General features: G+C 31.5%; 2 protein-coding genes across 4 annotated transcripts; one reads left to right on the forward strand and one right to left on the reverse strand.

The window, feature by feature from the left end:
• Window positions 1–3,722: 3,722 nt before the first annotated feature.
• LOC100266730 (GDSL esterase/lipase At4g10955) lies at window positions 3,723–7,448 on the forward strand. Of its 3 annotated transcripts, XM_002268187.5 has the most exons (4): window positions 3,723–3,904; window positions 5,085–5,176; window positions 5,804–5,917; window positions 6,266–7,448. In XM_002268187.5, exons 3-4 carry the CDS (start codon window positions 5,856–5,858, stop codon window positions 7,236–7,238), a joined length of 1,035 nt encoding a protein of 344 aa, XP_002268223.1. In that variant the 5' UTR covers window positions 3,723–3,904; window positions 5,085–5,176; window positions 5,804–5,855; the 3' UTR covers window positions 7,239–7,448. The 3 variants fall into 3 exon arrangements, with proteins under 3 accessions (XP_002268223.1, XP_010659350.1, XP_010659371.1); XM_010661048.3 differs by lacking the exon at window positions 5,085–5,176 and having other exon boundaries at window positions 3,831–3,904; XM_010661069.3 differs by lacking the exons at window positions 3,723–3,904; window positions 5,085–5,176 and adding an exon at window positions 3,953–4,341.
• Window positions 7,449–11,027: 3,579 nt separating this feature from the next.
• On the reverse strand, window positions 11,028–11,889 carry LOC100244412 (uncharacterized). Its single transcript, XM_002268102.4, has one exon. It carries the CDS (start codon window positions 11,730–11,732, stop codon window positions 11,148–11,150), a length of 585 nt encoding a protein of 194 aa, XP_002268138.1. The 5' UTR covers window positions 11,733–11,889; the 3' UTR covers window positions 11,028–11,147.
• Between the last annotated feature and the right edge of the window lie 793 nt (window positions 11,890–12,682).

Here is a 12,682-nt window from a genome sequence, read left to right on the forward strand (position 1 = left end):
TGGGCCTTGGAATATTTATATAGCGACTAAATAAAAAAAGATTGATAAAGAAGTTACGTGAAGCATTTAAAATTATGAAGAATTTCAAATAAAGCTACAGTGCTTTTATTAGTAGATTCGTATTGAAAACGTGAAAACTTATTTTTATAATGTTTTCGATGTAATAATCATATAACAAAAAATGATTTTTTTTATAGTGTTTAAATCAATTTAAATGATTTTTTATTTTAAAAATAGTTTTAAAAGATTTATTAGATTTTAAGTTTTTATACAAAAATGATATTAAAATTTATTTTTTAGTTATTTTTAAAATTATTAATAACACGTTTGTTAATAATGTTAAGAAACACTTTTAATATTTGAAAATTTTTATCATTTAAATATTAAAAATATTTTTAAAAATCACTCTCAAATTTACTCTCAATCTCTAATAATACATAATTTCTGATTATAAATGGAGTGAATTCAGGTGATCTTAGTAATGAAAGGGGACATTCGAATAGAATATTTCACTGCAACAACGCACCAAAAGAAGGAAAAAATCAAAAACCAAAAAAGTTATTCGACGTGAATATTTAATAATTAAATTCACGACTATGGTGGAGGAGAATAGGAAGAGAATATGGGGCATGAGGGCATGATAGGACAGAGCCGTGATGCGAATGTGTCAGTGACCATGATTCCATGGGCCAAAGCCAATTATATGACTATGAATCCTAAACTTGATCTTGGGCCTACTCCGTTTTGGATTGCTTCTATAAACACTGGTCACGTGAGCGACATCTAATTGCCATATGGCTGAAATTTGGGCCCAAAAATCTCAAGTACTCAACTATCCTCGGGAATGCACTTCTGAGTTCTGACATCACGGGACTCCTTTAGCCGCTTCGTGAAATATCAGGGTTTGTTTGATGGCTGTTTTGTAATTCAATCTTTTGCTTTCAAAAAGCGTTTCACAATAAATAAAAAAAATGTTTTTATTCTTAAAACCAAAAAAACAAAAACAAAAACTACTTTCAAATTTATGATTCAAATTTAGAAACAACACCAAATATAGAATTGAAAGACAAAATATTTGGCATGATTTTAGGCTAGGCATGCCCTGCTTTGGTTTGAGCAGGATCTACACATACTTCCCTTATAACCTAATGGCCTATGATATAAATTAGAGAAGATTAAAAAGAAAGTAATTTATTTTCTTAATTTATAATTAAAAATATCCTAAACAAGTTATTAAGGTATCATTTAAAATATTTTTTTTCGGTTTTTTTGTTAGTAATCAAAATTAAAATTAAATTCATAATTTTAAAATGGTAATTTTGGTATGATAAAATTTTGTATTTTATATGAAAAAAATGTTCTACATAAACTAAAAAGAGGTTCTAGAAAATACATATTATTATAATCTTCATATTAAACTATTCTTTAAAATAAAAAATATTTTGATAAAGTTATACGTATATATGAAAAAGCTATTATTAAGTTTTAAAAAAAATTGATTTTTTAAAGGTTAATCCAAATCAATAAGCTAAAAGTTTTAATTAAACCTCATTTTCCTTCAAAGTATACAATGTGATTATGTATTTTTACACGAATCATATAAACATAAATAAAATCTTTGGATTTCCTAAGAAAATATAAGGTTTTATTTGGTAATTATTTTCAAAATTGGTTTTGGAAAACAGTTTTCAATAACAATTTTTTAAAATTGTTCTCTAATATTTTGTAAAACAAAAATTTATTTGAAAATTTAAAATATTTTTATCGTATTTTTAATATTTTTATAATGTTTTAAAAATAATTTTTATGTTTTTAAAAATAAATTTTTACATCTAGTGTTTTATTTTTAATAATTTTTAATGTTTGCTTAATCATTTTAAAAAATAAATCTAAAAAAAAGTGAAAACAACTAAAAAAATATTATTTGAAAACAATATGAGCTTATTTGACAACTACTTTTTAAAACAAACAAGAAAATTTGAAAAATACGTTTGACAATCATAAATTGTTTTATATTATTAAAAAAGAAAATATAGTATTTTTAGATAACATTTTTTAGTTGTTTTCACTTATTTTTTAAAAATTATTTTAAAATAATTATTATAAAGATATGCATAATGATTAAAAATAAAACTCTAAATATAAACTTATTTTTAAAATTTATTTAAAAATATTAAAAACTTACTAAAAACATTTCAGGTTCCAAACAAATTCTTGTTCTATAAAATATTATATAACAATTTTTAAAAACAGTTAATAAATAGAACTTTTGTTTTTTGTTTTTAAAACAAAAAACAAAAAATGATTTTATAGTTACTAAACTTACTAAAATAGTTGTCAAATATAGCTTAAGGCTTTCCTCCATTTTTTCTATATCAAAGATTGGGCTCTAAGACTATTTCCATTTACAAATTCATGTCTCAAAATTTGTATTTTTTTTTTTTTCTTTTCTCTAAATCTTTCAATTCCAAACATAGTGTTGAACTCATTCTAGGATTATCACAACAAATAAGATGTTGGGAAAATATATCATAATAATTAAGAAAAAACCTGAAATAAAATTACCTTATTCTCCTCTCTCATGGGTGGCTTATGCTGGGGACACTGGAAAAGCTTCCTCAGACACTCCATGAACCCAGTCAAGCATTCCGTGAACGAAATGAGAAATCGCCCTGCTTTCACCATTAAGAAAATAATAATCAAACATCTTCAGTAAAAAAAACAGAAACCCAAAAATTAAAAGCTTTCATTCTTTCAAACTCTCGTGTACTCACCACAAAGACAAAGTTGAGAGGAATGGTTGAGGCTCGAAGAAGCCATGCAGCTGCAGTGCTATGTGGAAGTGAAATGAAGAGGATTGAGGAGGAAGGGGATTAGGGAGAGATGGGAAAGGGAGAATATGAAAATGAGAGGGATTCTTGATTCTTGGCTTGGGAAAGGATGTGAAAGAGAAGGAAAGAGGAGAAGGAAAAAGGTGGGAGAAGAATGAAAAATAAATATGTTAATGATGGTGTGTTGGCATAAGCAAGAATAACTTTGAAGACGGAGAAGGAATGCAGAGAGTGAAACGATGAGGAGAAATACAAGCTAATTTTGGACAATGCAAGGGTTTCTCTATTTTGCAATTAGATTGTTTTTATATTTTTTTTATTTAATAACGAGCAACAAAAGGAAAAAATAACATGCAAATCGTGAAAGAGCGGTTTTGTTTATGACCTTCTGTAAAATCGTACTTTGATATCATATCGAATTATCAATTTTTCTAAAAATTCAAATTTATGATTCAGACTCAATATACATATCATGCTATAAATTTGAACCCTTGAAATAAAATACGTGAAATTAAGAAAAAAAAAAAAAAAAGATAGCATTTATGAAGATACAAAATGATAGGAGTTTTTTCACCACGTGATGTTTTGGATTGGATGGAACTTTAGGGTATTGAAAAGACTATGGTACCGATACCAAACTTTTGCCCTCATAGTAGTCGTCTTTCTCGATAGGGATGTAACTACTGGCCCAAAACCACTAGACCCAAACCCTGGGTTTGGCCCATTTTTACACATCACAAACAGATTCAAAGAGGGTCGCCCTCTTCTGGGCCAGTTGACCGATAGGCCCAGTTTCTGCAACTTCCACCAAACCCAAACGGCCCGGCCTGGCTACCTTGGGTCCTCCTTCGAGAACAACGTGAGAGGAGAGAAACACCCGAACATCAGATAAAACCAAAACGACGTCACTTTGTGACGTTTCACGAACTTTTTCTCTTTCGAAACGAACGAAGCTTTCGTGGTTTAGATTGAAAATGAAAACAACAATTTTGATTTTTCATCTTCCACTCCAAATTGATTCTGAAAAGCTTTAACAAACATCTCAGATCTGTTCTTCACGTAGTTTCCCCAAGGTACATTTATTTCAATTTTGTTTATATATATATATATTCGAATTTTATTTTATTTTGTTTCGAATCCAACCCAGTTCATAAACCCATAAACTGGTGATTATAATCAGTAAAATGGCGGATTCTGGGTTGTCATTCTATGTCTTGATCCGAACCCTTCTACGATTAGGATCTTGAAACTGTTGACTTGACTGTGTTGTTTTGGAGTTTGTCCATTAGCTTTTGGATTAGAGTATTTTTAATTATTGTAAATAGAAAATTCATAAAATAATGCCCACCAACCTTCAAGAGGCTTCTACCAAACAAGTCTTTGCGCTTTTTTTTATCATCATTTTTTTTTTCTGTGAAGAATAGATCAAACGATTTGTGTTGTTCTTTGGGAGGTTTGATTTTGATTTTTGTCTTTGGTGCATATCCTTTATCTACTTTGCCGAACTAAGGTAGATTTTTCACTGTGAATTTGTTTTTTGTTTTTTTAATCTTTTGTTGGATTGATGAGAAATTGTGTGAAATGAGAAGAAGACTTGGAATCTTGTAATGGGTTGAAGTTGGATTGGCTATTCTTGGTGAGATTCCACGCTTTTATTTGTCTTTTTGTGTGATTTTTCAGTAATTAAACGGGGAATAAAGGGGAAAAAAGGATGGGTTGTTTTGGAACTAGGTATCTCTTGTCAAATTCCTTCATGTTTGGTTCAAAGTGCTACTTTAATTCAATGACACGAGTCCAAATGCTAGAGGTGTTTGATCAGTGGGTCTGTATGGTGGTCGAATGATCCAGCTATCAGGTTCTAAGTTTACGGATCAGGGCAGTTTGGGAAACTGCAAAATTGGCACTAATCATGATTTTGTGTTGGTAGATGTGGATAAGCATATATTTGTTCCAATATCGGAACAACCAGATTTTTTGAAAAACCCAAAATGAGCTAAGCTCCATTCTATTGGTATACTCTGAATATGTTTGGGAACCAGGTCACATAGTCCTCTAGTAGTTCTTCAATTGCATCTGCTATGTCAATTTTAATTCGATGTAATCAAAACTGAGCTTTATGAGAGCATGTATGAATCTTTTATGCATTTTAGTTTAGTTCTGCATAGCATCACTTGGATTATTCACCTGGCCTTGTATGCACATTTGTTTATGAGCTGCCATCACTTGTTTTGTCATAACTTAATCCACATTTAGGTAGTTGGCAAAGCAACATAGTATCAGGCATTCTCAGTGGGTTGCAGATGGTATATGTCACGCCATTGTCATCATTTTCTGATGAAGATATGGTACAGTTTCAATATAGGTGCATTTATAGTTTTATTTTTCATCTAAATAATCTTGGTAACTTGGTGTCAACATCGAAAATTTGTGTATTTGCCTCTTTCTTGGATTATCCTGCATCTAGAATCTCTTTATTTTGCTTTCATTTTTTCTTTCTTTTCTTGGTACTGGGAGTGTAATGCTCTTATAATGACTATACTTTGGAGAGTTCTGTTTTTATAACAAGTCATAGTAAAACCTCCCTGGAGGACAAAAGTGCACCAGAGAATAGCCATGGTATTGAACAATGCACAAATCTCTCTTCATTTTGCTTTCTTTTTTAAGCTATTCAAGCATGAAGCATGAGAGCTAGCAAGTGTTGGGAGTGCACTCTGAAAAGTGATTTGGGGGTTGGACCTCTTAAATAATAATGATGGTGTTAGATTTTAATTTCAATAAAAGAAAAGGAACAATTAGATTTAATAAATGCAGTTAAATTATTTTTATAAAGGTCTGAAACCTAAGAAAAAGAACGGTTGTTTTTATGTTTCTGGAATTTTTTTTTATAATCACAAATTTTTTTTTTTTTGGGGGTAAAATCGAGTTGGTTTACTACTAACCACTTACTGGCTTTTCATTATCCTTCTTTGCAGAACGGTTTCCAAATATATCAAGAAGAAAGAAATTAAGGAAATATATGGTGTAATGCCATCTGAGAGGGAAAATTTCAACCTTTCAGGACCATTACACCTGACTACTGTTGACTGGTAAGATCTTCTACCCCATTCTTTCCCTTTCCATGCTGAAGGAGAGTTTCATCAAGATAGAATGTAGGGCATGTATGTATTTAATTTTCCTCAGGCAGCAAGCCCTTTGGAGGTGGGGACGTGGAGGTTCTAGGTTCAGTTCCATGTATCCACCAATTATAAAAATGCCTGTAAAGAATCTTTGTTAAATGTTGAACTTGTGCTAGGAAATTAAGACTTGTATCTTGGAATAATAACTAATCCTTGTATAAATGATTTATATTTGAGCTTTTCCGAAGGGTGCTTTATGTTTTACTTTCGTATTGACAAGAGGATGACATAATAAACCTTATATGTTACCCAATGTAGGAAGAATACGCACCATCAAAGATCTGTGGCTGCGAGTTTGGTTCAGGGTGTCTACATTCTAGAGCGGGACCGCCAGGAAAAACGTCAAGGGTCCCAAGCTCTTGCCCCTCCTTGGTGGGAGTTCTTTCAATTTCAGATAGTTCTCCAGCTTGTGGATGATGCTGATTCCTGTATTTTTGGTGCCATCTATAAATTCACACCCCAAGCGTCACCTGGTACTCTCTCAACAAATGAAAGTCCACATTATGTCATTGCCTTCCGTGGCACCATTAGGAAGCCACATTCTGTCTCACAGGACTTGAAGTTGGACCTCCAGCTCCTCCAAAATGGACTTCACCGGACATCTCGTTTTGAGATTGCAATGCAGGCTGTCCGGAACATGGTGGCTGCAACCCAAGAAAATAATATCTGGTTAGCTGGCCATTCCCTGGGTTCAGCCATGGCAATGCTTGCTGGAAAGAATATGGCTAAGATGGGCATTTTTCTTGAAGCTTTTCTCTTTAATCCACCATACGTCTCAGCCCCAATTGAGAGAATTAAGGATAAAAAAGTGAAACAAGGGATCAGAATTGCGAGCAGTTTGATCACAGCAGGGCTAGCTGTTGCTGTGAAAGGTACCCACCAAAGGAACCAGTTTGAAGATCAATTTGTGGCTTTGTCTACTTGGGTTCCATCTTTGTTTGTTAATCCAGCTGATCACATCTGCTCCGAATATATCGGGTATTTCAAACACAGGAAAAAAATGAAGGACATTGGAGCAGGAGGCATTGAGAGGTTGGCTACCCAGAACTCAATCCATGGTCTATTTATGACTGCAATAGGAAAGGAGTCAGAACCACCACTTCACCTCATTCCTTCAGCAGTTCTAACAATTAATTCAATTCCTTCCCCAGATTTCAAACATGCCCATGGAATTCACCAGTGGTGGGGACCTGAACTGTACTTGAAATCCAAACTTTACAAATACAGTTAAATTTTTGGTACAGCTACTGAGACTTTTTTTTTTTTTTTTTTTTTTTTCTGTTTGTCATTGGAAAAATGCTTTTTTTTTTTTTTTTTGGTTCTCCATGTGAAGGATGATATTATAGTATTAGCATATGATCAATGTATTTTCCAACCAACCAAACACTTCTTCCATTTAGTTTGCAGAAGGAAATGTCATTTTGCTGGTTGTTAGCTTGTATATTTGCGTATTGACTCCAAAACTAGCATTGATCTCTCAGCTGTTGGAATCCATGTATTGATTAAAGGAGTACTAGTACCCTATTTCTTGTAGCTTTCAGATTGGAGATTGGTAGAATTGCTTTTTTGCTCTAGAGAACAGAAAACAGTTCTTTAACTTATGAAGCATGTTTGACAAATTTTTGACTGAAAACTGTTTTCTTTCTTTCTTTCTTTCTTTCTTTTTTTTTTTATTTATTTTTATTTTTATTTTTTTATTTTATAGAATTTGTTCAAATTTGAAATGTTTTTCGACGTTTTTGTAGCGTTGTCGGAAATAATTAAAAATGTGAAGAATATTTTGGGAAATTTTGTATTTTACGTAAGTATATGATGCCCTCTCTAAGAGAGCCAAAAACTATTTTTCATATATGGCATCCTATTGTAATTCAATGGTCTATAGTTTCAATCTCCAAAGCCCTTTTGGTGTGATTCATCTCATTTAGCAATGGACTAGAGGTCTGAATTTGAGTTTTTTTTTTCTCTCTCTTGTATTTTAGAGGTGTGAGGCTAAGGAACAGACCCTTATCCTGTAGGAGAAATGGTTTGCTCGTTCAATATTGGTTGAGATGATGTTGCAAAAGTGCTTAAAACTAGGAATCTAAACAGCTCATAAGCTGAATGCTTTTCTATACTTATTCCTCTACGCTTACCCCACCAATCAACAAAAGCACTTTTGCCTGTTGCCACCAACACCCCACTTCCACTTGCTTTTCAACAACTACAAAACATATTTGCTTTGCTTGTTGAATCTTCTGCCTTTTCATACCAAAATCCCAAATATTATTATATAGTTTACCAAAAGTGGATTACATATTGGATATTCATCTTGTTCCCAGAATCCTATAGGCCATGTGGAATAATTTAGTTTCAAATACTCTCTTTCTGTAAACAAGAGGAATAATCACAGTTTGCAGTTAGTACCATCTGATTGGGTTTTGTAGCTTCATCTAAAAAAGTAGGAAAATTCTATACCCATTTGGGGATTTTTGATTTAAATAATATTAGTTTTAAAAAATATTTTTATAAACACCATTTTATAAAATATTTTAAAAAAATATAACACTCTTAAAATCATTATTTTCAAAAAATGATTTTCTAATTTTATAAGAGTACATATTTTTACAAAGAATATATACGACGTATTTGTTTTTTGATTGAGAATTTGACTTTTTCTATTCAACTTATCAATAGATTCAATTTAGTTATATTGTCAAATATCAATATTTTACTTTTGACTTAATAGAAAAATTTAAATTTTTTATTTTTTTATTTAGTAAAAAAAATACAATGTAAATAAAAAAATAAATAAATCAGGATATAAAAAAGTAAAACTAAAATAAAATATAAAAAATCATATCAAATGATAAAAAAAAATGAATACTACTTAATCTAAAACACAGAGAAATAAAATTTGCTTGTCATATCATATGACATTTTTTTACTGATACCCAACCCCCCACCCCCCAAAAAAAAAAAAAAAAAGGAAGGAAGAAAAACCTGAAAGGTAGGTAGGGTGGGTGGATGAGAAAATTCAGTCTACAGTGAGTCAGGAATCATTCCTCAGGCTCTAAGAGCTCCATTTTCATAGACTCTGATCTGTTCTAGACAGTGACATTGATCGATTAAAACTTTGGAAAAAGTTAAACTCTTAAATTTTTTTTATTAGAAATTGACCTTCATATCTTGTCATGACCCGCTGTTTGGGGCGGATATTGTTGGGATTTTTCTAAAAAATCATTTAAAAATAAATATAAAAAATGTAACTCTTTTGATTAGTTATTACTCTCTCCTATTAATTTTAAGAGGTTTGAAGCTGTTCTTTTAGAATTATTTTTTATTTTTTAGAACAAGAAAACATGAAAAATTTATTTAGTAACTAAAAATTGTATTTCGTTTTTTATTTTTAAAAACAAAATAATAAAAAATAATTTTTTTAGATTATATCTTTTAATTATTTTTTTATTATTCTCTTATGAGTGATTTAAGAAATAATTACACAAATATATAGAATAATTTTAAAAAAACATTGGATAAAAAAATTATTTTTAAAATATATTTAAAAATATTAAAAATAAGTTAAAAACATTTTAGGTTTTCAAATGTATTTTTGTTATAAAAAAAAATAGAGAATAATTTTTAAAAACTATTTTTTAGAATTATTTTGAAAACAGTTATAAACGAACTCTAAATTTCTCTTTCAAAGAAAATAAGCTTATTTTTTAAGTTGGATTAATTTTACTCACCTCTCTTAAGATTTTAGCAAAATATAACTAGTTTTTATTAGTTTAAAAATTCCTTCATCTCTTATTTTAAATTAAAGGGGAGATAAATGAAAATATCATATAAAAAAATAAAAAAATAGTTAATGAAATTTTAAATTAATGAAAATTAAGTATATTTAATCAAAATCACAAAGATGGTCAATGAAATTAACTCTTTTAGGTTTGACTAAGCTAATGAACGATGCTTTTTTGATATCATCACTTGAAGTCACATCCATTAGGAGCAACTTATATACCATAACAATTTGTGCATTTTTCTTATATTAAACCCATTTAAAAAAAAACAAATGCACCATTTTAATGAATCCATGCTTTATATATCATAAACTCGTATTTTGAAAGGATGAGTTCCATGTAAAACTCAATTGGACATAAATTATAATTATTTTTTTTATAAAATATTTAAAATTTGTTGTACTTGCACAAAATCAAAGCCCATTCAATTGAGTTGCATAATGTTAATCGACTCCGATGTCATGTCACCACCACCACAAATATCCATCATGTAACACATTAGGACCACACTTTCAAGTATAGATGTCGTCCATTTTGATTTCATCGAACCCCACAAATTTTCAAACTTGTCTCACCTATTTGAAACGTCACCCCTAAATAACACACAAGGTCACATGTGTTTCTTCAAGGAAGACGAACCAATTTAAAGATTTTAACTCCTCTTCTTCTATTTACAAATATGCCCAAAAAAATAAAAAAAATAAAATTACCCTCTTCACCAGTGGCTGTTTCTTAGGGAGAATGGTAGAGTGTGAAATGAAATAAGAGAGGTCAAGTAGCGGGGGTAAATTAGAGTGTAAAAAGTGTCAAATGGAGCTTTCCCATTCCCACCAAGTCAATAAAGTTAGCTCCAATCCCAAGGGCATTGGCCCCATCTCCACTCAAGACCCCCACACACAGAGCGGGAGTGAAGAGGAAGAAGATGGACATTGAAGAAGACAGACGCCATGTTCCACCTCGTGTCAGATCCCACATGATCCAGATTCCATTGCCTTCCACTCTCCACTAAACGGTGTCGTTTTGGACCATGACACATGAAATTAAACCCCGCCTTTTTAAAAAAATTATTTTTTTAATTGTACTTTTCCACCGCGGCGTCTAATTATCTATCTGAATTCATGGCTTTTTGAATGCTTTTGAAAACTTTTGGTGTCTTTTTCCAAGTACCCAAATGGATGAACTTCAATGCCCAAAATGCATGTGAGGGTAGAAAGTGAATCTCAGTTTGGGAAAAAAAAATGGAACACAACATTAATAATTAATTCAAAAATTAATTTTTACACTTGTGGATCCAAATTGGGCATCAGAATTCCACACCCAAATCACAAAAAAAAAAAAAAAAAAAAAAAAAAAAAATTAAACTAGCAGTGAAACCCTAAAACAGATCCATCACTCACAGCAATGGAAACCCTACAAACAGCTCTCGCATCCACATGGTGCGTGAAGAAGTGCAAAACCCTAACCCTGCCCGCCATTTCCATCCTCGACTCAATCTCCAAATTGGGTCCGATTCTGAACCCTCCGAGGCCGTCGGTGATCGTGGGTCCCACGGACTCCGGCACCGCCCCCAATGGGAACGACTCCACCGCGAAGGTGGCAGCCATGTACTGGGTCCGGCCGGAGCCGATCTTCCCGGCGGGAATGAACATGAAGCCCACTTGATTCCCACCGTAGAGCAGCTGAAGCGTGCTGTCGTAATGCGAGAACTCCGCCTTGTTAGGGTTCTTCACCGACACGTACTGCGAGAATGTGAAGTTGACGGTGCCATTGGAGATTGCGAAGCTCGGAAGCTGCACTGCATTCACTGAAATTATGGGTTCTTTGGGCTTGAACACAGAGAAGAAGACGATCAACACAACGATGATGATGAAAATCAAGAATATTGTGGCCACAACGCATGAAGCTAGATTCGTACGGCCAGAGGGTGGCCTCTGTGGTTTGACCATTGCTGAGCTGCTCGACTGAGCAGAGAGAGGAGACTGAGAAGATAGATAAGAGTAAGAGTAAGGGGTTAATAATTGGAGCGTTTGGATGCCGGGATGTGGGGCATATAGGGGGGAAAACCGGAAAAGGGAAGGAAAAGAGAAAGCGAAAGGAGGTGTTTTGGGGACAAAGGTTTGAAAGTGATGGGCCTGATGGCCATTTTCCTTTTTTCTGTCTTATTTTTTATTTTTTTCTTTCCTTTATTTTGTTTTTGTTTTTTTTTTTTTTCCAAATTCCTTTATTTATTTTGGTTTTTGATTATGAGGGCACTTGGTGGGACAGCTTGTTTTGGAAAAAGGATCTATGCTTCTATAGTTCCACCACTCATAACTCATAAGGTGGTGGGTCCACCCATGGAAATAGAAAAATGAAATTTACCCAAATAAAAAAAAAATTCCTATTTTATGTTCTATGTTTTTATAAAACATTTTTTTTATTTATTTTTAAAAATAATTATACAAACATATAAAATAATTAAAAATAAAATATAAGACCTAAAAATTATTTTTAAAACATATTAAAAATAGGTTAAAAAATATTTTAAATTTTCAAATATATTTTTATTTTTCAAAACAATTTTCAAAAAAACTATTTTAAAAAATAGTTACAATCCATATTTCCATTTTTGCTATTTTCACATTAAATAATAACTAATTAATACATAATTGAACTCCATCCATCGACTCCTCAATTTGTCATTTTTTGCTATAATAATAATAACAATAATAATTACAACATGTGTGTTAAATTCAAAGACAAAATAATCTTTAAAAGTTAAAAATAATTTTTAAAGTTATTTTAAATAGAATTCTAATACTATGGTCTACATTTTCCAATTTTCTATTTTTTTTTTCAAATTACTTGTGAAAGCTTTTCTAAAGAAAAAAAAAATAAAGAAAAGATTGAGAAGAAA

Source organism: Vitis vinifera, chromosome 2 (genome assembly GCF_030704535.1).
Source record: "Vitis vinifera cultivar Pinot Noir 40024 chromosome 2, ASM3070453v1".
Taxonomy (NCBI): domain Eukaryota; kingdom Viridiplantae; phylum Streptophyta; class Magnoliopsida; order Vitales; family Vitaceae; genus Vitis; species Vitis vinifera.